General features: G+C 38.2%; 1 protein-coding gene across 1 annotated transcript in view; it reads right to left on the reverse strand.

The window, feature by feature from the left end:
* Positions 1-24,873, reverse strand: part of Unc-115a (actin binding LIM protein Uncoordinated 115a) — a 143,841-nt gene extending 118,968 nt beyond the window's left edge. The window contains exon 1 of the mRNA XM_083126868.1: positions 24,652-24,873. Within this exon, the coding sequence (XP_082982994.1) occupies positions 24,652-24,655 (4 nt within the window). The 5' untranslated portion in view covers positions 24,656-24,873. The remainder of the gene's footprint in view (positions 1-24,651) is intronic.
* Positions 24,874-25,202: the final 329 nt, after the last annotated feature.

Consider the following 25,202-nt stretch of genomic DNA (forward strand, 5'->3'; position numbering starts at 1 on the left):
CCAGAGTCCAAGCTTCTATTCCAGTTAAAGTTATTGAACTAGAACAGGGGGACCTATAGCGTTTAGAAATAAATATATATTTAAATTTTAATGTGTGTATGTGTATGTATAAATGGTGGTGGTAAATTTCACGAAAATGAAACCAAAACGAGTTACGAATGATTATATGTTTGTATGAAACTATTTGATATGAACTAACTAACTCTCTAGTCTTCTTAAACCCGAAGGTTTATGGCTGCAGCAACTCAGGCCTTCCATCTGTCCCTATCCTGAGCAAGATCTGTATACTCTTTTCCATCACTACCGATTTCCTTTAGGTCCATCTCAACGTTATCTCTCCATCCTCGTCTTGGCCTTCCTACTGGTCTCTTACCATCAGGCTTCCCAACAAGAATCCTGTAAACTCCTTTTTCCTCTCCCATTCGTGCCACATGGCCTGCCCACTTAAGTCATCTTGATTTAATCATTCTAATAATATCTGGACAGGAATACAAATTGTGTAGTTCTAAATTATTCCACTCACCTGCTCGCCATCCCATTTAGGTTCAAATATTTTCCTAAGGATTTTATTTTCAAACACACTTAATTTATGTTCCTCTTTCAATGTAAGGAACCAAGCTTCGCATCCATACAATACTACAGGCAAAATTACTGTTTTGTGTATTTTAACTTTTAGTTTCTTACTATTTGATATGTATTTGCATAAATGTTTCTAACTGTTGTTATGCTGTCAGCAGAAAGGCTGTGTCCAAAAAGTAAACTGTTACATCGCGAACATTTTAATTCTGCTATAATTAAGAAAGAAGAAAGAAAATAATTTTTATTGGCCAAATTATTATATATATATAATCATCGTTTGCTATCAGTCTTTTCTTGTTTACCTGTCATCTCATAGAAATGCGACCATTTTTAAGTGAAGGTGTGTTATCTTATGCTTCACATGTTATACGAACGGAACGGTATAGTTATTATCCATATATAAACAATAATTACTGCCTACATTTCCAAAATATAACCGTATAACATACACATTAATACTAACTTTGGCAAGCAAAATCAAAGCTTTCATTAGTTCAAAAGAACAAACAAGGTTTTCAATATACCACATCCTTTTTAACACAAGTACATACGCCCACGCACATATGAGCCACGATGCCGACACCTCTCTCCTAAAGACCGTGAAATGTAAGAAAGGCGCATTTATTGGAGATTATTATTACTTTGGAGACAAGCTAAAAAAAAAAAAAAGAAGCAACGGTAAAACATTTCTACATTACCATAACAATAAACCACGCTTAAATTAGTAATATGAAGTAAATTAGTTAACACACAGAATTTAAGACTTTTGCTTGATATATTTATTTGAATTCGCTTCTGTGCCACTTTGGGTTAATGGCGAAGATGAGAATTAGTGATGATATGACGAAATTGATGAAGGGACACTCACAAAGAACACGCTTTCCCAGGCCGGAATTCGAACCAGGGACCACTGGCGTCGTAGCGCGCTATGATAACCACTCCGCAACGGAGGTCGACTTTTAAGGCTGTTGCAGACCCGAGATGCAGTTCGGAGACACGTGGTTTACACCAGGCTGAACTTGTTATGCATTCTTTCCTATCATACAATGATAACATCACATCACGTAAACACGAGAAATTGTATTATGAACGAAACAATACTATAACAAAGTCATTCACTTTCGAAACTAACGGTGCCTAACATTTTATCGCAGCACTTAATAACAATAATGAACATAAATAAATTGTGAACAGAGCGGAAACTGGCATTTATAGTTATTTGCGTCCTGTCATTGTAATGAAATTTATTCATTAAATAATACACAAAGCCGAGCTTTATATTAAGATTTGGGTCCTCTGAGGAGCATGTAGAATAGGAAATGTTTCATCGATTAAAGTACAGTGCGTCTAATTGCAATTTCGTACTGTGTGAAAGAGTGTGGTTTTCGGTTATTTGCCGTGCTACTTCTTTGTGTAATTGCAGTGTGTATGTTGTGTGTAAGTGAGGCGATTGAAATGCCAGCCGAAAAGTTCACTTTAGAACAAAGAATGTATGACACTTGAAAATAGACTCGTGTCGAAACGTGTGTAGGCAATTTGCACAGAAATTCCCGGGCGTTTCATCTCCAGGTAGAGAGACGGTTAGATGACTTGTCCTTACATTACGAGAAACTGGATCATTAAATTTTAGAACCCCTAAGCTAAACCGACGGATTCTAACCGAAGAAAAACTCGACGAAATTGGGGCAGCGTTAGAACGGTCTCCAAACCAACCTCAAATTTCATCACACAATGACAGGAATGTGTGAATGTAGGTGGACATCACTTGGAACAACTCTTATAACACAGGTTAGTGCTAGTTTTGCAATATTAATATAAATATCTGAATGTTAAAGATATGTCCATAAAAATAAGCGGGACGTTACTGGTCGAAAATGTCGGAATCTCCGCTAGCGCCGCCAGCCACACTTCTCCCGTTCTCTCGGCCTCGCAAGGAATTGAACGCATTGTATAATTGCTACATAATTTTTCCCCGTGCGTTCTTTCGCCGGATTTATCTCAGTGTGTGTCCACAGGCACAGGCTCGTTAGCCTGCAAGTACTAGGAAGGTCAACAAAATATGGAAATGACTGTTTCAGTGCACTGATGGTTTGAAATCTGAATATAATAAAGGCAGTGTGTCAAAGCATTCACTCATCTAATGTATCGAGTATAAGTTTCTCCACAAGGTTCTAGAAAATTATTATTGGTTGACGAGATTATCCTGAATGCTCTGAAACCCGCGTATCTCTTATGCATATAAAGGTTGTGAACCGGTGTACAAGAGGTCTGAGGACCTAACTACCTCGATTTACTGTTATAATAATAATAATAATAATAAAATAAGCTCAATTCAAGAGGGGCATGCATTTGTATATAACGACGATTCAGAGGAACAGAACTACGTTCAGAAAGCATTGGAAGAAACAAATACAAAACGCAACACGCATTACAAATCAGTTTGGTGATCGTTGTTCCACCGATCTGACGTCATTTTACCACCTGTTTACAGCCTGCCTTCACGCTTTTTTCCACAACCACGCCTGGGCATTCAGAAAAGCTTGTGGTTTTCTGCTTCCGAGCTTACGTAATCGCCCTTCACAAGACCTTAGTTAATATACCCTTCATGCACTTGTTACACTATCGTGTACAATAAGTTCTCTCCAAGCCCCAAGGTCAAAAGTGGCGATTTTAAACGACGTGCTTAAAAATGAACAGTCCTCTTCAATTGTTACTGTGAGCACGTTTCCTACTGGAGCCATCACACAGATGAAACTCCCCCGCTCCAGTTTTCACGAATAAGGATCACACAATGAAAATCCTAAAATGTATGGAAATTGGTTTTAAAATAGGGTCTAGCTCTGCTTTTGCTGTTGTCGCCTTGCGAAGTAAGTTACTCGTAATCACTCCTAAACGAAGTAAAATTACAGAAGTACAAACGCTTTCGTAAGATACTATAGGATTCACTGACTGATGATCAGAAGAAAAGTTAAGTCCACATTCGATTAGCATTGAAAATTGCTGTGAATTACAAGATACTATACAATGCGTTGAAAGAAAGCAATTATTAAAAAAAAAATATTATTTGCACGCACACATTGCATATACTGAGTGAGTCTGTTAAGAGAGGCCCCGTGGAAAATGTGCTGCTTGCATGTAGGTAACCCTGGCACACCGAAGAGAAGAGCGGGGTAGAGAACATTCCAGGATATCGGTGCCAAGCACGTGTATAGCAACAACCCTCACACACTCGAAGAACTCCAGAACAACATTATCACAGCTATCCAGGCCATCCCGCAGGATGTCCTCGTCAGTGCTTTTCAGAACATGTGGTATCGTCTGCACACGTGCCTCGAGGTCAACGGAGGACATTTCCAGCACCTCCTCTAGGTAGGTTGTTGTCACACTGTACTGTATTTACAGAAGAGATGTTTCATTAATTTACGTTTATGTCAAGATGTCTTAACTGCTTGGCACCGATATCCTGGACTGTTCTCTACCCCGCTCTTCTCTTCGGTGTAACAGGGTTGCCTACATGCAAGGATCACATTTTCCACGGGACCTCTTTTTAACAGACTCACCCAGTATTAGGTATGTGTCTCATTTCTTTGTAGAGTAGTTTTTCTTTTAACTTCATTCTTGCGGTGTTTTATAATTTCTCTGCGTAACCATGCAGGCTAATATATATATATATATATATATATATATTTTATGGAGTTAGGTGGTAGATCATCATTTGAAGAGCCTCGGCAAAGATTTCAATCAATTTAATTAAATATGGGGAATAAACACTGTCCTTGCACCATCGGGAAGACTAATGGTTAGCGTAGACGATTCAGGGAGCCTGCATGTATGTCTGCCAACCCTAATCACGGAGTGGTCAATGTAGCGAGCTACGGAGCCAAGGATTCTAAGTTCGAATCCATGGTTGTTTCACTTTCATCGTTGAGATTATCTTAGAGGTAGAAAAGGGCGACATAAAGTAACCGAAAATACGACTCTGAATTTCATACCCAATGAGATCGCGAAGTTGAATGTTAACCTAGTATATAAGAGTACGATTGGCAATGCAGTTCCAAGGTAGATACAATGATTAGTCAACCAAAGCCTCCCTGAGAGCACAGTACCTACCGTTGTCGTCTTGTAACGAAGAGGATCCGGGCTCTATCCGCGGTGAAGGTACACTGTACAGTGGTTTGAATCTCATTTTAAACTGAAGATTCTATCCCGATTATCATATCCGACCATAAAAATAACCTCTGACGAGGCCCTCAAACGAATAGCTGTAGACTTGACATTACAAAACTATGGATACTATTTCAAAATAAAAGTCATGACATCCATAGATGAGTCCTCCCTGAAGAGGTTCGCATTTCTAACGCTATTTTCACCGTAACAGTGAAAATTGATAGAGGTTAAGCAGATGAAAGAACAACATCAAGTGTGACTGATAAGTGATAACCGATAGACTGTGTTTTACCTATCACCAACTCTCATCATTCTTTTTATGGTACTGAAAATTAAGAAAACATCGTTATGTGACGGTTGTGTCCGTACCAGTCAACTACCGACAACCTGGAGTCCATCACATCTACAAAGTTAAAATGTTGTGGATAGAAAAATACTACTAAATACTACCTTACCGCAGCGTAAATCGTAAGGACAAATACTATAACGTCGACAGAAAAATAGTACATGAAAGAATGCAAGAAGAAACCACAAGAGGGTTCTGTTACCTCATTTACTGAACAGCCTTCTTATGCACATTATAAGTTACCCAATTACATCGGACTTTCACGAATGACTCCAACAATCTACATATATTATGTGACACTCCATCGGAGGTTACTGAGAAATGCGAAATGGAACGTATCACTATGTAGTTTCACCTTTCCTAAGTTTTCTAAATTGGTACAGATGTCACCGAATACTGAACTCTTGTATAGATTCCGATGCGGTTGTGAGAGCGAATGCCGGCGAGACTGATTCTTTGGTCGTCTGTTCTTCCCGCTCCTGCCATTGAACTTTTCGGCCAACCACATAATGAGATTAGGTCCATGCTCCCTTCGGGAAGTGACTGTGCACTATTATGGACCTTTTTCCGAGAATAGAACGTGACAACTCCGTGACGGAAGGACTTTCCCTCGCCGACAAAAAAAATCTCAAAATCGACAACATAACTCCCCTTGAGAGATTTTGTATGGGATTAGTATCGAGGCGAGAAAAGACAGTCTCCTTACAGCGCCTACAAGCGGGTGCTGTAATTTAGTCCGCACCTTCGGGATAATTTTAAAAACACTCATTAACGCAAATAAAAAAATATATCTTACTGCACATTAAACAGACGGGGAAATCGGTACATGTAAATAGCCCCCTTAACATTGTAATCCTCCAGTGTCTAGAACGAGACGACAGTATCGAAGAATAAGCCTCGGTTCCCTCTAAATTTTGCGATGTATCTTTAAAGAATCAACAGGTACTTCCTTTCTCTTGTTCTGCAAGGAACGCAAATTCTTTAACCTGTCAATCGCAAATAACAGCACAATACTTACTGTTCCTACATCAAAGTAGCCATGCCAACATGCATTTTCCCCTCCATATTCATGAGCTGAAGGATTGAAGTCACCAAACAAAATATTGCGACCGCTAATTTCGAATACTGCTCGGTTCAACTGTAACGTTCCATGTCGTATGACATGCACAGTGTAACGTTGATTGATTTTTTTTTACTTCCCTTTTTGTGCCACTTTTGGCTAATTTGCGAAGATGGGGATGGGTGATATGGTGAAATTGATGAATGGACACTCACAAAAATCCATGCCGAGGCCTGGATTCGAACCAGGGACCCCTGGCGTCGTAGCAGCGCGATGTGCTAACCACTCCGCAACGGGGGCCGGCGTAGTAACGTTGAAATTGAAGGGGGTCACACTTCGTAAACACCTAAATACAACACAATGAAATTTATATTTTGGCTTTTTTTTTTAAAAAAAAAAGAAAGAAACATTTACCTTCCATGCTTTTCTTTCATGCTACGGGGGGACTGGTACACCGGGGTGAGATGTTCGCCCCAATTGAGCATTGGACGCCCCACCCCAAGGATTATTTACATTTATTAACTTGTTCCCAACCAGTCAAAGAAACAGATTTTTTGATATTGATCACTACTAATTTTTAGTATTCGAACTTAATTTTGTGATAATTGAACTACTGGCATCGCTCTTGTGGGAAAAATTGAAATTCTGAAACTGTACGTTATACAAAACTGTTTCTTAAAGATAAAAATGAACCGTGGTACATTGTTACTGAAAGGCCAAACTGAATTAACTTTTATCAAATGCCTTGTAAAACTTAATAAACATCCAATACGGAAAAAGTTACGTGTGATCCTCCCTCTCTCGTAAAAAATTGCTCAATTCGAACAACGGTGAATCAGTGAATATAAGTTGACCTTTGCAGATCCTACGATCGAACCGCTGAACCTCTATGGTAGAATCAGAGCAGACACTGTATCAAATACCTTGTTTAATGCAATTAAACTTCTACATCGTGTATCAAGAATATTCCTGGGGGGAAGGGTGTGTGAACAAAACAACCAAAACCACTAAACATCATTCCAGCCTGAGAAATGGTTACGTTTACTTAAAATGCAAACACGACGAACTGGTTCTTGACTTCGGAGCAACGCTTATGCAGAATACAAGTTCGGAGCGTAGGTGTGCGAAATCCGGAAGAGGAAACTGGGGAAGATTTGCATCAACTCTCGTCCTTGCTCGACTGAAATATAAGAACCATGGGAACAAACTTTCAAGGACAGATTATTAAATTAAAGCATCTCATGCTAATACAGCCGGCAGAAAAGTCAAGAAGTTGAAGGTTACGTATCTCCAGGACAGAGCTTGGCAAGTGACTCAAAAAATCTAAAGCGTTACAGGTACAGTTACTTTGCATCCAAAAGTAACACGTTACCGTTACTTTGTCACACAATAATGGCATTTAACTGTTTACACAAAAATTACATATCGCCGGCCGAATACTATCTTGTCGTGTGTCCATCTGCACTAACTCTTCAGGAGAGCTGATTGAAGTTGGACGTATGTAGATTTTGCACACACTACACAATTTGCGCTAACATTTTATTAATGTTGATAATTCACATCCAAATACGTCATCAGCACATGTACGGAACATGATAATGTCCACTAATTTCAAACCAAAAGTGGAGATACGACAAAACAGTACTCAACAGACGATATGTTCTCTTCCCAGTGTAACTTCACATGCACAAGTTTTGATTTGATCAGTTTTATTTTGCTTCGCTTCTCTGTCACTATTGGCTACTCGCGAAGATGGAGATGAATCATGATAAAGTTAAGTGGATAAAGGGACACACACACACAGACAAACACCACAGAGGATTACACTGGCTGTGGGTCCAGTCACCAGGGCCTCGTTAGTCCGCAAAATGCAACCAGGGTTTAATGTGTGGAAGAGAGGTTGGCATTTTGGGTGTATTGCCAAAGGGTCATCTTGTACACTTAATGTACAAGTTAAAAACATGTCACAAACAAAATGTATGACATCCATAAACAAATAGGTACATTTCTGATGAAGTCCGGTAGCGTAGTAAATTGTATTATAAAAACGGAACAACGAAGTATGTACCGATCTAAAACAATTTACTACGCTAAGAGACTTCATCAGAAATTAACTTATTTATTTACAGACGCCATGCATTTTGTTTATAGCAATTTGCAAGGTCATTCTGTTGTGTTGGTTGTATATACTTCCAGGATAACATTCTATTTTCCGAGGGTTCGTACCGTCAAAATAGGCGTCAAACAGGACTTTTACCAACACAAAGAAAATTAGTTCACCTTAGTGACCTCTACACGTTGTGAAATTTCGTGCGGGGTCGCTGTATATGTTGCTCATACATTTTTCGAAAATCGAGATGAGACCGAGCTTTACACTCGAAACCGAGAACGAGACAAGCATTTACAACTCGAGACGATGACTGCCACGTTTCGTCGTCTCGATACTATCCCTATGTTCTTTACAGTAGTTATCACTTTTTCTTTTCTTAAGAGCAGTGTATTTTCGCTTCAAATCTTTCGTTTTTTTTTTTCTTTTTTCAAAATGTAACGACCAGTTTGTCCTCACACGCTAGCCTTGAAGTGCTATCCTGCTGAGCTAACCACGAAACCAACTTCCTTATCACTTAGCAACGAAGCTGTAAGTGGGATTTGCAAACAATCGCCACGTCACAGATTCTTGGGAGGTAAGAAATTAACGTACCTAGTGGCACCGTTGGCGCCTCCGTGCTAATCACTCCTTTCATCGGAGGAAAAGAAAATGGGCAACTTTTTCACTCCTCTACACAGGATTTACATGAAAACAACAATGCGTGCATTCAAACGAACTGTACAATTGGGAATAGAATTGAGAGAATATACGCGTAAGAATTTTAGTAGTCTCGCTTTCGTCTCAGGAGCGAAGGTGGTGCAGTTGATAGGGCGTCCGACTGGCACGTGAGAATCGCGGGTTCGATTCCCGGTGTGTGAGATTCGAGGATAAAGCGGTTCTTGGAGATTCACCAGCCTCAAATAAATGGATACCTCGGGGTTAAAAGAGGCCGGAGCATGGTGCTGATCACATCATCTCCAGAAACTGTCTTGACAGTGGGGGGGGGGTATGGTACGTGGAATGAACACAGATATCTTCAACAGTCTCGTTTCAAACTGCAAATTCCTGCCACTGTAAAGGTTTTCTGCGAAAAATCCGTGAGCAATTTAGTCGCCCGAAAGGAAAAAAGTAGGCAGTAATAGTCAAGCCATATAAAAAGAGGAAAAAATAACCGAACTATGAGGAGTTCAGAGCACAAGTGGCGTAACTCCACTTTTCGTGGAAATTGAGTTATATGTATAACTTAGAAATGTGAAGTATCAACATTGCAGTGCTAGAAATAGTAAGTATCTCCTAAGTTTAAAATTCTTGCTCTCATAGAGCCACCACTAAGTTTGTGCCTCAACAGATTAACATTGTACTAAGTTATTTAAATGTGCCTCTTTTCCCAAAACTGTCATGAATGGAGTATCTGCTATGGACACTTTATTCTCCTGTGTTGTGACACAAACTGTGATGTTAGCAGCTTTTGAGTTCGAGTCCATGCTTGAGCTCTTTGTGCCGAGTGTCCTTATCAACTTCATCTAATCATCACTCATCCTCATACTCACAATTAGCCAAACGTGGCAAAAAAGCGGCGTAAAATAAATACTCTGCTAACTGGCATTCCTTGAGGTTTAACACAAAAAAAAAAAAAAAAAAAAAAAAAGGTAACTGGTAAGTCTCCGTTTGGATCAAGTTTAGGGGACAAGCGTTTTCCAACACTTTGAGAATGAAATATTTCGAGAAAGCACAGAGTAGAAAATAGAGGAAAATAAACAATTTGATGGCTCAAACAGGATGCGAACATTGCATCCATCTGTCCTGTAATTATCGACACGGCTCAATTTCAAATTCAATTTATTTTCTTCCCTCTGGTCATCAACTTGTCACGAACTGTTCTTTTTTACCATACGAAAAAAACTATCGTGAATTAGTTTTCAATCACCTGGTAGCCCTGCAGAACCCTCACAGGGCCTACTTTTTCCTTCCTTCTCTCACCAGATGTCAGCTTATTCTGATGACGATCAACGTGTCATCGATCAATCCGATCATATAATTCTGCTTCGAACGTGCTTCGAGGAGGAATTCGGAGCAATGTTGCCAACAATGCATTCATATTACCAAGCACAGTGATTGTTACCCTATTGCCACGTATCTTGGTGCGAATCATGTCACCAGACCACAAAAATTACCTCGATAAACTTTTGGAAATACTTTCTCGAGTACCACACTGCATAGAGCGTTCCGTGTTACAGCCCTATGTACGAGCTCATGGGATCCACTTTCGGTGGAGATACAATATCAGCGGTAGACTCTGGACTGTACTTTAGGCCGGATTAGAGTAGTGGACTTAAAATGTGCCAAAGCGTATTGATATTATACGTATCTTATTGTTTTGGATTTGTCACATCTTCGATTTCCTTTCAACTACTTTTCGCTAATCGCGACCATGAGGATGAAACATTAGTGATGAAAAATATGAAACGACACTCGCAAATGAACCCTGGACAGAAATCGAACACGTAACTTTTGTTGACGATTTCAAGTGCTACCACTCAACGCGCTCGCCATCGACATGGTCATAGTATTTGCCATTTTATGGGATAAACAAGAACAGGTATAATGTGAGGCTAGTGAATTCTACCTCACAGGCCTGAGAAGATTGTAAATAAGCTCATGTAATGTTATGATTTTAATGGCATAAATTGTCGAAACAGCATATCAAAATACATACTTTGTAATTTTCATGTGGGTGGAGTAATTTTCAGATGAATGATACAATCGATATAAACGCATGTTTTGACAGGGACTTTGGGCCAAATGCAGGAACCTTGACATGAGAAAGGTTGGCAACACTGATTCAGGGTTACCGGGCCATGGATATGGCAGTAATCACGTACGTATGAAGAAGTACAAGACAGCAATGGTTGCAAAAATAAAAAAAAAAAAGGTACGAGACGGAACAGGTTCCGTTTATCCAATACGACTATATAGGTTAGGACAATAGCAGGCCATGGTTCGGACAAAGTCGGTGCTTGCAGTGTTTTCCCTACAATGTTCCCGTATCTCACGAATAGAAAGACAAGCGTCAGGATCTGAATTACTTGTTAAAACCACGCCGAATTATCAAACTACAGCAGGCTGCAAAATAAATAACCATGCCTGAAAACTAGTGGATTTTCAACTCTAAAACAAAAAAATACATGTTTATTAAATGGAAATAACATTTCACGAAACAATGAAGAAATCCCATACGAACAAAAACATAACTGCACGACGTTGTTCAAGGTCAGTTTTTCCAAACTGAAATCCTCAAAACAAACTTTTTTTGCAGCATCATTGACTTGCAACGTGTGTTAATGTAAAGAACTGAAGTGAAACTAACGTCTGAAAAACAATGGTACATCTGAAAGTAGGCCACAAAGTGTTTGCGTACACCATTATGCAACTATCTAGATAACGCCGAGTTTGTCCCCAACTGTACACATTTGTTGGTGAAAGGATAGCAGCGATAGCACATTCACACAACCTACAGCTATACGCCATTCTTTCGGCAATACAAGACGGAATCCGAGGGGGGAGGGTGTAGTGTACCCTATAGATTATCCTTTCATAATAAAACATAATGCGGTTTTTCTTCTAGATTTTGGTGTTCTGGCATGCATTATGCAACAAGTAGGGTGCAATTTTCGTATCAGTCCTAGTAGGATAAGATCATAATGATTAATTGTACCCATCAGTGGCGTATACGTCATTTAGTTGCCCTAAGCTTTACATTGGAGCTCGATGGGATGGCTATTCAAACGTTATTTTCAATGATGGTAAGAATTTCTCGTGTAAATCGATAATAAAAATGGATTTAGCAAAGCTTTAAGATAATGTAGCCAGTCATAAGTTTCCAGAAATTACATTCTCCTTAACCAAAGAATTAATATATTAAAGCGCAACGGAATGGTTGCGAAAACGAGCTAAATATAGTACGTTATGAACAAAGAACCCTAAACCTGACGTCATTTGGGTCGTCTCTAGCTGCCATGGGTCGATAATACAAAAATTTAGATTTTTACACTATGCCTTGCTTTTTTTTCTGGTTGCGAGCATGTGTAATTCAACGGTGGGTAGGAATCGAAGAAACTCCCAACATTATAAAGAAAAATGTATTAAGTGCATGATACATATTATACACTATGACTGACATTATGCCCTATCCGATAATTTAATATTAACGTATGTTTTCATTGTATTAAGCAGATATTCTCCCCTCGTATTCTAGTACTTTTTCTTGGTAACAACAATTTTAAAATTATAATACCTGTAAATAAGATAGCACTAGAGGTTGCGAGACATGAAACAGAAGAAAAAATATTTTATGTAATAACTATTCTTGACGATAAATGTGTGTATATAAGACAAAGGACTATATTTACTAGCTACGTGGAAAAGTATTATATCACGTGAAAAAATAGTCAGCTATTAAAAACAACTATAAAAATAAAAGTACAGTCGCGCGGAATTATTATGCATTATTCTTGACCGGATACTCAACAATAGATCACTTAAATTGTGAAAATTGCAAGTGACGTAAAAAAGTGCTGTGCAAATTTTAAGGCTTCTTTGAGTTCCGATATCTTTTCTGTTGTTGACGATCGTCTTTCAAAAGTCTTACTCTTACAGCACTGATTATTCAACTATCATGTTCAGACATCATTTCTGAGGTTAAGAAGATATTAAACTTGCAATTTAATGTAATAGCAGCACGTTCGGCATCAAATTTCCCATGTATTTAAATGGGAGAACAATTGCCGATCGCAACAGGGGTGCTGCCACCTACAATAGTTTGCTTTGACCAGGCCCATTGCTGTGCGTGTTGCATAGAGCTGACAGCTAAGGGGTTAAGATGTTCACTTCGCTGTGCGAACACGATATAAGCGACAATACTTCTTACATTTGGCACCAGAGTGCAGCATATACAAGGAATGTACAGGGAGACTCGAAAAGGTCTGTGCTACATAGTTGCAAACTTTAGCTACAATTCGCTAAACCTGGCGGATTTTACGGGGGGAGGGACAATTTTCTCTAGGTCCTTCTTGCATTACTTCAAATATAGCGTGATTTTGGGGGGAAATTGAACTGTTATTCTCACTTATATGAAGTTACAAGGGAGAGGAGTAAATCTGCATTCAGTACAAAAACATTATTGTGAAGACTCGTATGCGAACCGTACGCGACGCCACTGGTAAAATCTTGCGAGAAATAGTCATACATAGGGAAAAGCAAGGGTGTGGTGCAAGGGAATTCCCGTCTGCCAGCGCCTGACCCTTTGCTCGGAGAACTGGCGTGTTTGAGAGGTGAGTCACATGGCCGGAGGCATTTCTCTGCCAGCCTACTTCTTCCGCTTGCCTTGCTGCGATGCACATTTAGCCGGATGCTATATTCCAATCTTAGCCTGATCTGATCACTGCCGAAATGCCTGAAGCAAGCGGTACCCTTTAGCACAATTAGACTGAAAACACATTTGTTTCACCCTCAAGTCCACTTTATGCCCAAACAGATATCCAGGACTGGACCTATCTCCCAACTGCCAGTCTCCTTAACACAATCCTACCTAGAGGTGTGGAGATTTTCAACCAGTAATGGGGTGACGTGGGGTCAGCATGTCGAACCCCCCGCCGTTATAGGAGATATCCGTGACCGGGTTACGCTACTCACTCGAACTCGAACCCATGCCGTCCCGCAGTTGGAGCCTAGAGCACAGAGCCATGGAGGAGGACATAACTTATTACTTCTGCTATAAATTTTCCAATACTGACGGTAGGGTATCATCAGATAATCTGACCACTGGCGTGTCCAAAGATGGGGGTGGGAGTTTCTGGTGGTCAAAAACCCCCTTTAGCAGAGTATTCCTAAAAAAGAACGTCAAAGCCAGGAAAAGATGGCAAAATGAAAACTGACTACTAAAAAATTACGTAACCTCCCTCTTTCGAAAATCTTGGGTACGCCATTGAATTTGACTTACATTTCCTACTTGCAAACTATATAAGAACTAAAATTATATTCGAGGTTCAGCTTTAGGTTCAGGAAGGAGAGAACGTATTTATAAAGTTGCTAAAAAGGTAAAAGCTGATGTGAGAGGTACAGAAAAAAAAAGTCTGGCATCCATCATCTTCAGTTTCACATCAATACGCAGTCACACCTTCATTGCTACTTTCTTGCACGAAAAGTGGTCTTACTTCATGTACAAGGGTTGGATAGAAAGTAATGGCAACACTGGTATAATTGGTACTTGACCGTATTGGCAGAGGAGCACGTGTTACATTCCTTCAAAGTAATCGCCCCTCATCTCTACGACCTTCTGTCACAGGTATGGAAGGCGTCGTACACCGTCAGCGCGTCCATCTCTGTCGATGTCCCGCAGTGACCGCCCTATAGCACGTATGATGGCTTCGCGCGTGTCGTAGTGCTTCCTTCATTTTGACAAAACGGTCGTAATCACACGGTCTCATACCAGTGAATACGGCTGATGTTCCAGTACCTCCCACTACCAGTTATGCAGGAGCGCCGTCACATTGTTCGAAGTGACACCTTGCATTGTCAAGCAGGATGATGGGACACCGTGCCGTCGCTTCCTTCTTAATGCGAGACGAAGGTGGTGTTGCAAGAAGGTGCAGAAGTAGGCTGCGTTGACCGTCTGCCTGAGAGACGTTGTTCTTCTTGCCTAAACATATTATTAGGGCGCTTGCACTCTCGTCCTCTGCTTCAGAGCACTGCTGTTTTTGACTGAAAAACATACAATGGCTCCCACTCACTATACTTCCTCGTCTGACATTCCTTTATCAGCCACGAAACGCTTGTGGCGCTGTGACACCCCTTTCACGGCACAGCAGTGTTGCCATTACTTTTTATCCAACCCTTGTAAATAACAAAATGAATTAATCTGAAAATTATTATTATTTTAAACTGCATTAAGGTATAAATATTTATGTAGAATTTGAATATTTCACTAACAAAAAATATTAGCATCTGTAGCCTATATGTTTCACAGACAAATGAAGTCAAAATTTGCTACATTTTTGAAGTGTCACACATCCCACATTTTCTTTAATGCTTTTCGAGTATTCCGGCCACACTATTATACTAAAGTTTTTTTTTTCATTTGTTAAAAAAACACCACAAAGTTCTTCATAATTCTATGAAATCCTTTCATTATCAATATTTTAATTACATTACACTTTGTGTGTGAAATGTCAAACACGCAATGTTGGAATGCCCCATATGTTATTCCAAAGGCACAAATTTGACTTCAAAAAATGACTGGAAACATTCATGTGAATTCTATTTTAAATCTAGCCTCTAAAATTGTAGAAATAACATACAACAAAAAAATAATTCCAACTATGTAATCCTGACCCCCACCCCCGGAGATTGTTCATTTTCTTTATACACAACACTGTGTCTGTTCCTAAAATTTTAATTCTCAGTGGGGCATATCGACCATTGTAGGGTTACTGTTCATTTGATTCCCTTTAAATCAATTTGCCAATGGTGGTCTGTGATGTAGTGAAGGATGCTATGCTGGCCATTAGTAATGGGATGGATAAACAAATATGCTGGTAAACTGAGAAAACATATTCAATTCATATTCCACACTAGAGGAACTTGACAAATTTGAATTTAAAACGTGCACTGTTGCCAAACAGTTATTCTGGTAATGGGGAAGCAACTCCTTGGCTTTATTTTTGTCATTTTAGTCTGTATGTCTGACTGAAAGTTAATTGTTAAAAGTAATTTTGCTTTTGAACGTTAATGAGGATTTATTTCAGTTTCCTTGCTGTACTAAGTTGAGTAACATACTGTTAAAAAATTAAATAACTAAATGACATTCTATATTCACTGAAACCAAGGTCTTTAGGACACTGTAAGAGGATAATAAAGAATGATTTGTCTGAGAATTGAATATGGTATTTGAAAATTTTCCAGAAGGGAAGAATTTCAGTTATTTCTTTGAAAAAATACAACCCCCCCCCCCACACACACACCCTATTTATCAGAAAGATAAAAAAATTACATCTAGATAGGGCAATTACCACTTAATCCTTCCAAACATCCCCCCTGTGTGTGAAGTCAAGATAATTGCAATTTGGTACAACAATGCCAATACATGATATTTTCCTGTCAAGCGTTCTGTCTTTAGATAACACTAATACAACAAGAAAGTAATCAAGGGTACACTTATCAGAAAGTAAAAAAAAAAAAGAAAATGCAAGCAACAAAAAATATAGCATGATGATACTTCAGAATAGAAGAAATTTTGAATCTGCAGAATGTGCTCGTGTTTTGTGAATCTAATTTGAACTCGTAGATGTTTAATACTAGAACACTCGGTGTTCCAATATTACAGTGTAACTATCGCTACGTAAATTTTACGTACATAAAGGAATCGATTTTTAAAACAACCTCTACATCATGAAAACAAATTTGTATTCATTGTGAACACTATTTTGTTTATTTTTCCTTATATTAGAGTTATATTCTTCATTTTAAAATGTATAAACATGGTTTTATTAAACATAGAATATTTTAAGAGAAGGTCTTGCTTGACAAGCCCGTTCGTACATTAAGAATGAAGGCGAAAAGTTTGAACAATGAATGCAAACAATAATAATATTCATAACACTGTAAATAAGGAACTAATGTAATTTTAAAGTATTACAAGAAAGTAGTGCTTGCTTCTAAACTTTCGTTTTCAAAATCTAAGTATCCAAATCGAATTTACAAATGCCAAAAGTACGTGAAAGATTTTTCTCGTTTTACTACGTAAAATTGACATACAGTGCACAACATAACAAACCAAATCAAGATGATCAGCGCTTGCACCCTCCTTACCACAATGCTGCCTTATGTCAGACAGACAACTTGAGGCACTGCTAGGCAGAGGGATGAGTGAGTGCGAGGTGACGTATGGTAGTGTTCTAGGGTTAAGAAGTAGGAAGTATTTCTAGCACAGCTTTTATTTAACATTGTGAACAAAAATATAGAATATAAAGTCAGAATACATACTTATGAATTAGTATTGTAAAGAGAGTGAGTGATGTTATTCATAGCTCATGTCACAACTGCCAATATTCAAAATGACTTGCATTATAATCATACATACTTGAATATTTAAAGCTCTATCTGGTGAAATGTGAAACATAGCATTGCCATTTTTATTTAAGTAAGCAGGCAAGTGGTGATAAAGTGATTGGATTGCTATTGGTGATTGATATCATATTGTAAGGCTATCAACTTTATATATAATTTTCAGAGTTTGCCAATATGCATTGCATGGAGTTTTATCGGTTGCAGTGTTTGAAATACTGGAATCAAATCAGATCATATCTGTGAACTGAGATGGAGAATTCTTTTATTACAAAGTATAAAACTGCAACAGCAGTCCACAGGGCATATTTTGAAATGCATCCTTTTACTTAAAATATCCTGTGATGACACCATAAAAAATGATAAATTGGAGTAAGGAAGCTAGGAAGGTTTTTCAGTCATTATAAGCCTTTTTATAAATAAATACTTGTCTAATGCTCATCATGCTTTTCCTGTGTTTTCGCATTGTTTGTCCAAGTGCCAGATGACATATTGGACAACTGGAATCAATAGCATGTGCTTATTGAACATTTTGACCAACTGGTAGGACATGTACTGAAGCACTCATGGGGCAGAAGTACAGGGAAAAGATTAGTAACATGCTGAACAAGAAAATATACAACAAATGTAGAGAGCATTCCCTGACATTCACTACGAGAGACTGCTACAAGCGGCCCAGCGTTAGCGCTCGTCTTTCCCGGTGAACGGGTCCGCAACAGTCGGTAGAGTCGGCTATTAAAATTACAGTTTTTATATTGTGAACTAACCTTGACTACAGAAGATGTTGAAAATGATGTTCCTCTGCTGCAACACATTCCTGGCATCTCCCAAGAAAATTTGCATTTACACGTGCAAGTTCGTCTACTGTAATTCTCCCGATTTCTCGTACAATACTCTCTTTTAAACTCAGGGATGGTGTGCAGATTGTCTTTGTATACTTTATTTTTTTTTAGATTTCCCCATTTTTCTTTCCACTTTTATTCAGAACTGACCCTGTTACTCTAAAATTTTTTACGATGTTTAAAATAGTGGTCCTATGTGGAACGGGAACACCAGGAAATTTCGATGCAAAACGTCGTCACACTTCTCCAAAATTCCTCTTTCCGAAGTAACACTCGACAAGATAAATCCTTTGTTGTAATGTAAACTTTCGTGGTGCCATATGAAGCCACAATCTTCAACACAACACAACTTCGGAGGGAAGATTATACTGGCGTCAGTCTGCAACGTCAACAGAAAGCGAAAGAGAGCAATGGCAGGGAGAGCGAAAAAACAAACAAAAAAAAAAACAGACTGTAGCCTGCGACTGTCGCGGACCCCGTTCACCAGGAAAGACAAAGGCTGATGCCAGGCCACTTGCCACTGAGTCTCTAGCTAATGTCAGGAAATGCTCTGTAGAAAGGTACAAAAAAAAAGGGACTGAATTCTTAATACTTTTTAATGCTACCACCCTTGAAAGATAAAAACAAGATTACAGGGCAAAAGATATAACTAACTATAACTGCTTCCTGCCAAGGGAGCAGACAGGTAGCTGTGTCAGCGAAAGGGGACCATGTCAGTGAATCTGCCACATCCGATGTCAAAGTGTCAAAGCTCACCATTTTGAAACGGTCAATGGTTACTGCATATTATGGATTTCCCCTTTAATGGAACTGTGTGGCTCAAAATAGAACACCTGTGACATGGAAGGTTTGTCTGGAGCTATGTTTGTTCTGGTGTTAGTATTTATAGTGTTTCTGGGTGGTTTACAGCATGGAAGAGATTTACCTTTGGATGCACTAGCTCTCACAATTCCTTTTACATTAATCTACATACAATGCTGTGATAAGTACTACTAGTGTATTGATGTTCAGAATAATGACAGTATCAACATGAATAAGGTGCATTGTACTGCACCATGAATGCACATACTAAGTGTGGAACTAGGGTCCCACTTGTCCCCAGGTGCCCAATGATTAGAGGTTGGATGAACCCCGGAGCCACTTAGGGACATCAGAACAATTCCCACTGGAGATCTACTACGAGAATCAAGTGCATGGCAGTCACATGCCTTGGGTACTTTATACAAATGCATTTTTCTTAACGTTTCTGTAACTATCAAAATTATATCGTGTAAAGTGAAGAAATCTTACAGCATGTTGATGCCATAGCATATTTCACTGCTAGAATCAGTCCTACTTTTCTTAACATCTTGTGTATCACACCAATTAAAAGAGCCAAAATAATAGTGGCGGCCAAGAGGAAGTTAACCAATGTTTTTTCACATTTTCAAAATACTAATACTATTAAATGAAGAGGAAACAATGTTTCCTACGAACGGTATTGGATACAAATCAATGAAGCTGCTAAACTACACACTTGGTAGCATTGATTCATGGCATAAATCTCAATAATATACTGGTAGACTGATGGTTACACATACACACACAAAAAAAAATATGCACTGAGTTTCAGTTTTACACAATATCCCTATAATTAAATTCCATTTCCTCCTCAAATTACACCTCTTCCTCTTTGATTTAATTAGTTATTAGATGAAAACCTTGTAACTTGTGAGTGCCTCTCAACATGTATATCTTAACAATTTCAATTGCCAAACAGAATGTTACATAAAAAAAAATTAAAAATATTTCGAAGCATTTATGCTAAAAAAAAAATGTTAAAGGAAATGCTCTCCTCTCAAGCAGGTCTTAACCAAATTCACACTGATCCAAAATTTTACACTTTCTCAGAAGCATATTATGCAACAGAGCATAATGCATGTTCTTGATTTAATTTCATTTTCTGCAGTTACCTTTAATTACAAGCTTGATAATCTATGGATTTATATTGATTTGCCATATTTTACTTTGCTTTTTGTGCCACTTTTAGCTAATTTGCGAAGATGGGGATGAGTGATGACATCATGATATTGATGAATGGACACTCACAAACAGCCATGCCCAGGTTAGGATTCGAACCCGGGACCCCTGGCATCGTAGCGTGATGTGTTAACCACTCCGCCAAGGGGGCTGCGATAATCTATAAGTTTCCACGTGCTGAATGACGATGTTCTGGCCTTTGATGCAATATATCATTGGTTCAATACTCGATATGAATCCCTAAATTTCAGTATGGACTAAATATAGTGAGAAGAACTGAGCTTTCAGAAAAAAAGTAGTGAACTATATTCAAAATTGCCAGAAAACAGCAATGATGAGACTTGGAAGCACTGAACACACGTCGAACGTGCATAGCTTGGTTGTAACTTTGCTTATAAGTGAAAGAAACAACAACGCAAACACACAGTAAATTTTTTTTCAAAGTTCTTACTCTTTATGCGTGAAAAAAGCTCCAACATCACATGTTTAATGGCTGCATTCATGCATTATTCACATTGGCCATCAGACCAAATAATGAGCCATAAACAATGCAAATTTGTGGCAATAGGACTAGTAACTACTCCATTGTTGTAAACAGCTGATGTTAATAACTGGCTGTAAGGATTTCACTAGCGGCTACTTAAAGGAAACTTTACATGTGAACCTCTCTGTAACAGTTCATATGTTACATGCACTAAAATATTGGTCGCATAAGAAACTTGCACCACTAAACAAAATAATTAGTAATGAAAGTAATATAATAACTACCAGTAAATAATGCAACAAATAATTTAATAATATTGATCTTAGAAATTAAATTCAGTTATGATTTACACAAATTTACGCTAAAAAAATTACACATAAGCACTTATCCACATCTTTAGCTCAGACTCAGAAGCAATGGAATTAGCATTGAATGTGTTACCCTGGATGTGGCATTTGAAAATTTTCCAGTGGAAGGAGGTGTGTGGGGGTGGGGATTCCAGTACCTACATTTGAAGTTTCAGAAATTAGAAAAAACTTGCCAAAAATTAGATGCCTGACTATTTCCTGCTAAAAATAAGAGTAAGTATAAAATTTACCGGTGGATACATTACCATAAAAATTTATTTCTGTCTGTATTTCTAGTTGAATTTTGAATCTGAATCAAAAGTTGAAAAATGGATCAGCAGATTGGCCATTTACACCAGTCACATTATGCATGGAAAATCAAGGTTAAAAGGGGAATATAAATGCACTCTGAGTAGAACTAAAAGTGTAAGTTTGAAAAAATATCAACATGGTGAAAGAGTTGAGAAGACTGAAATGTCACCTGAGGATATTAGAGTTGGTACAATGGGCCCAAGTTCCTTTTTTTTTATTGTGATTTCATCATGCTACGAATGCAATTTTTACATGGTTCGTTTTCGATTAACTTCTGTTAACACATACTGCGGAGTTTTACTGATTACTTAAGATTTTGTTCAATATACACTTTCGTAGTTAGGTTAGGCACGCCAGGTTTGGTTCTCTTAGCATTAAAACAAAGTTCCTAAATGCATTCTAGTAAGCTTCTGATCTACTTCTGAATTAATTCCCACTAGTCTATTATACTTACAGTCGCTTGTCAATGCAAAATACACTGCTCTCCATAAATTAAGCAACAAATGGTGATCATCCAATAGAATCAAACACAAGGCCGGAGGGTGTACATATTTTATTTGTAACGAAAGAAACAGAAGAAACACAAAACAAGGTACACAGTTTTCCCTAACGCATTCGTTGCTTTCTTTCAGCGTGCCCACCACTCTTCTTCTCTTTTCTCCAACTGTTTTCTCTTTTACCTCACATTTTCTTGTTGTTGCTTAATTTCTGGAGGGCAGTGTACATTGTCCATGGAAAGCTCGTATGTTTGCATAATGTAATTTTTAAGGTTTTTTTTAACAAATAACTTTTTCGCAATCCGAACAGTGCTCATTATGTTAAGGAAGGTTCAAATTTCGTGTGACAATGATTGCCAAAGTTCTAAAAAAATTAGTCTTCCTGCTGTGAGAATTTTAAAACAAATCATAAAACAATCGGAACCGGTACTAGTTTACTATCCTTCGGACAGATTTCTTCATTTCTACAGAAGAAACTACTTACCGTAACAACTTCCTGTAGAATTGTCTAACATTGGGAAGGTGTTTTGTGTGAAATTCAGGTAAGTTTTCCGTATCCTGGAAACTGATTTCTTCAAATTTAAAAGTTTGGAGCTCATTTGGGGGCAGGTGACTCTGGCCAATTTCTAACATGCCTTTAACAGGGAGTCTATACAGAAAATCGGGGAGCCGGAGCGGAGGCGGGGCCACCTTAGTGGTTGGGGGCGGTAGATCAATTACCCCAGGGGCGGAGCCCGGAATCGGTGGGAAATTTGGACTAAAAAGTTTCAAACGAAAATAACTTTTTAGCTTAAATTTCACACCGATTCCGGGATGGATAGCCCCAAAAACCATTCACGGAATGTTCCACGAAGCAGATAGGTAAGTACGAATGTCAAAAATTGACGAAACTAAGAAGTTATAGGTGTCCGAAGGATAGTAAACTGTTACCCCTGCAGTTTAAAGAGAAATCCGAACCACTGTGCAATGTGCCTCCAAGACGTATTCAACACAAGACCCCCTTGATTACAAGGCAACAGTGTTACCCAAAGTGGAATATAAAAAATATTTGACAAACATTGTCTTTGTACAATATATATGAGTGGATCAATGCTATTTAATTAATATTACGAGTTTAAGGGACAAAATATTATCACAAATTAACATTCTTATACAAAAATACACAAGTACAATTTTTAAATTGTCACTTGCCACAAGGGGTAATATTTAGAGCTCCAAGAAATAAAAAGTGTGTAAATATAATTATTAAAATACACAAAGTAGCCAAAAATTTTACAGATTTCCAAGTGTGATGTTTGTAAAAATTAGTATGTGAAAAATGGACAATGGGAGGGGGGAAAAAAGTACAAGACAATTCTTAAGTGGAGGTGTTTGACAATAGTTTTGTATTTCTATTTAGTTAATTTACGACACAATGTCTTACTTTCACAACACTCTCTATTAACTACCAAACTACCCTAGCGCACACACTTACTTCAATTATTTGCAGTTAAAGTTTAACAACTTAACCTAAAACTAACAACAAAGCTGCACGATTTGTAGAATGAGGTAATGTGCAGCACTGAAGGTTGAAGTCAGAGGATAATAGGAAAGTAATCACTGTAACTATACGACATAATAGATGGTAATATATGCAATGTTATATTCCATGCAAAGCATCGTGGATACATACTTGAACTGTGTGTGTGTGTGTGTAGCAATCCAATATAGTTCTTGTGAGTAATCACCTCATAATTACACAAAATAATACTGATGAATATCGATCCACCCTTTACCATAAAATACCCTAACTCAGACAAAATCAGAAACAAGACTACTGTTATCCTTGAATACTGGCACTGAACAGGCAAGTTCCTGAAACTAGTATGGCAAACAATAAAAAAATAGCTTTGAACCGCAAAACTACACAAGCTGGAAGTTCTCAAGGTGCACATTGCCTTGCTACAAGGTGGAAAGTGGTATAAATCACTTTTTGAAACGAGGTGCGATGTAGAAATCCGGTATTATATGCAGGAAAATGTCACATATAATATTCCCAATATACTTTACCTTTTAACAAACTTTACTTTTCCAAAACAGGCACAGAAGTACAAAGGTGGAAAGTGAAAGATCATTTTTTAATAAATTTGGGCCGACTTGGCTTTCCTACAATGCAACAAGCTATTAGTTAGTGTACATTTTTGACATTCGGCGTTTTTAATATTTTCTTCGTAAGTTTGATTTGTTCAATCTCGTATTCTTGCCCGTTAATTAGCAGTAAGCAATAACCTTGCAGTTTTCTTCAACACGCTAGAAATGTTGTTAAACCACTAGTGATCCAATTTACAATTTTTCTATGTAAACAGCGTACGGGTTACTGTAGACTATTGCGAATTGTATAACGACAATGGTTAAAAACGGTTTATAAACCTCCATGCATTCCGTATTTCTTTCATTGTAAGGCAATAAATAATGTTAGTCGTCGTAAACAAGTTTACATTAACGGTACGTGCTCATCAGAATTCAAGCAGGAACAAATCTTTATCGGCTTGCTTTTCAATGAAAACGTTACAGACCATTGATATATAACTTCTTCAGACACCGGACGTAGATGTCTACGCCTCTTTTCTAAAATTAGACATTTTGAATGAGCTTCTATAGGTATTAACTGTTAACTTTCGCCTACTAAAATTAAGTAACGCCTATGGGTGTGTGTCAAGGCCGGCATGATCAGGAAGAGATTTTTATGTGTAGCCTCAAGATATGAAGCGTAAACCTAGTTGCATAACTGACTCAGTATACATACTCACCCATTTTGATTGGATTTCAGTTCTTTTCTGCCAAATTAATGCCGATGATGTGTCACCTAAAGTCCATAGTATTCAACATGAAACTTCTATCACATTCCAAACTAATCGCACCACTTACAGCTAACATACACCCACTTATACAAAACCACACAATCTTTCGTTAAACTTCAGAAACGCAGTCACCGTCTGCGATGTACGAACCATCGACGAAGCGGACGAGTTCAATTTGTTCTAGGAAGGGGAGAGTCTCGAATTGAGCCTGTGGTTCGCTGTTTTATCTCGTAGACAAGATAATTTTATCATTGAATCTTGTCTCCTGGTAATACCCAAGATAGGTTTTCTCCGAGTGAAATGGGGATATATATATATATAATTAAATTATAATTCCATTAAAAATAACATTTATAAGGACCTGTGTGTTGAACTACGTAAACATAAAATTAAAGCTATTTCTTTCCGTTCTAAGAGAAATTTCATTTGTTGCAGGACCGTGGCCAGAATCTAATTCAGGGGTAAGCTAATCCCTTATCAGCAGCTGTGCTGCAGCTACG

Source organism: Lepisma saccharinum, chromosome 8, assembly GCF_977018435.1.
Source record: "Lepisma saccharinum chromosome 8, izLepSacc3.1, whole genome shotgun sequence".
NCBI lineage: Eukaryota > Metazoa > Arthropoda > Insecta > Zygentoma > Lepismatidae > Lepisma > Lepisma saccharinum.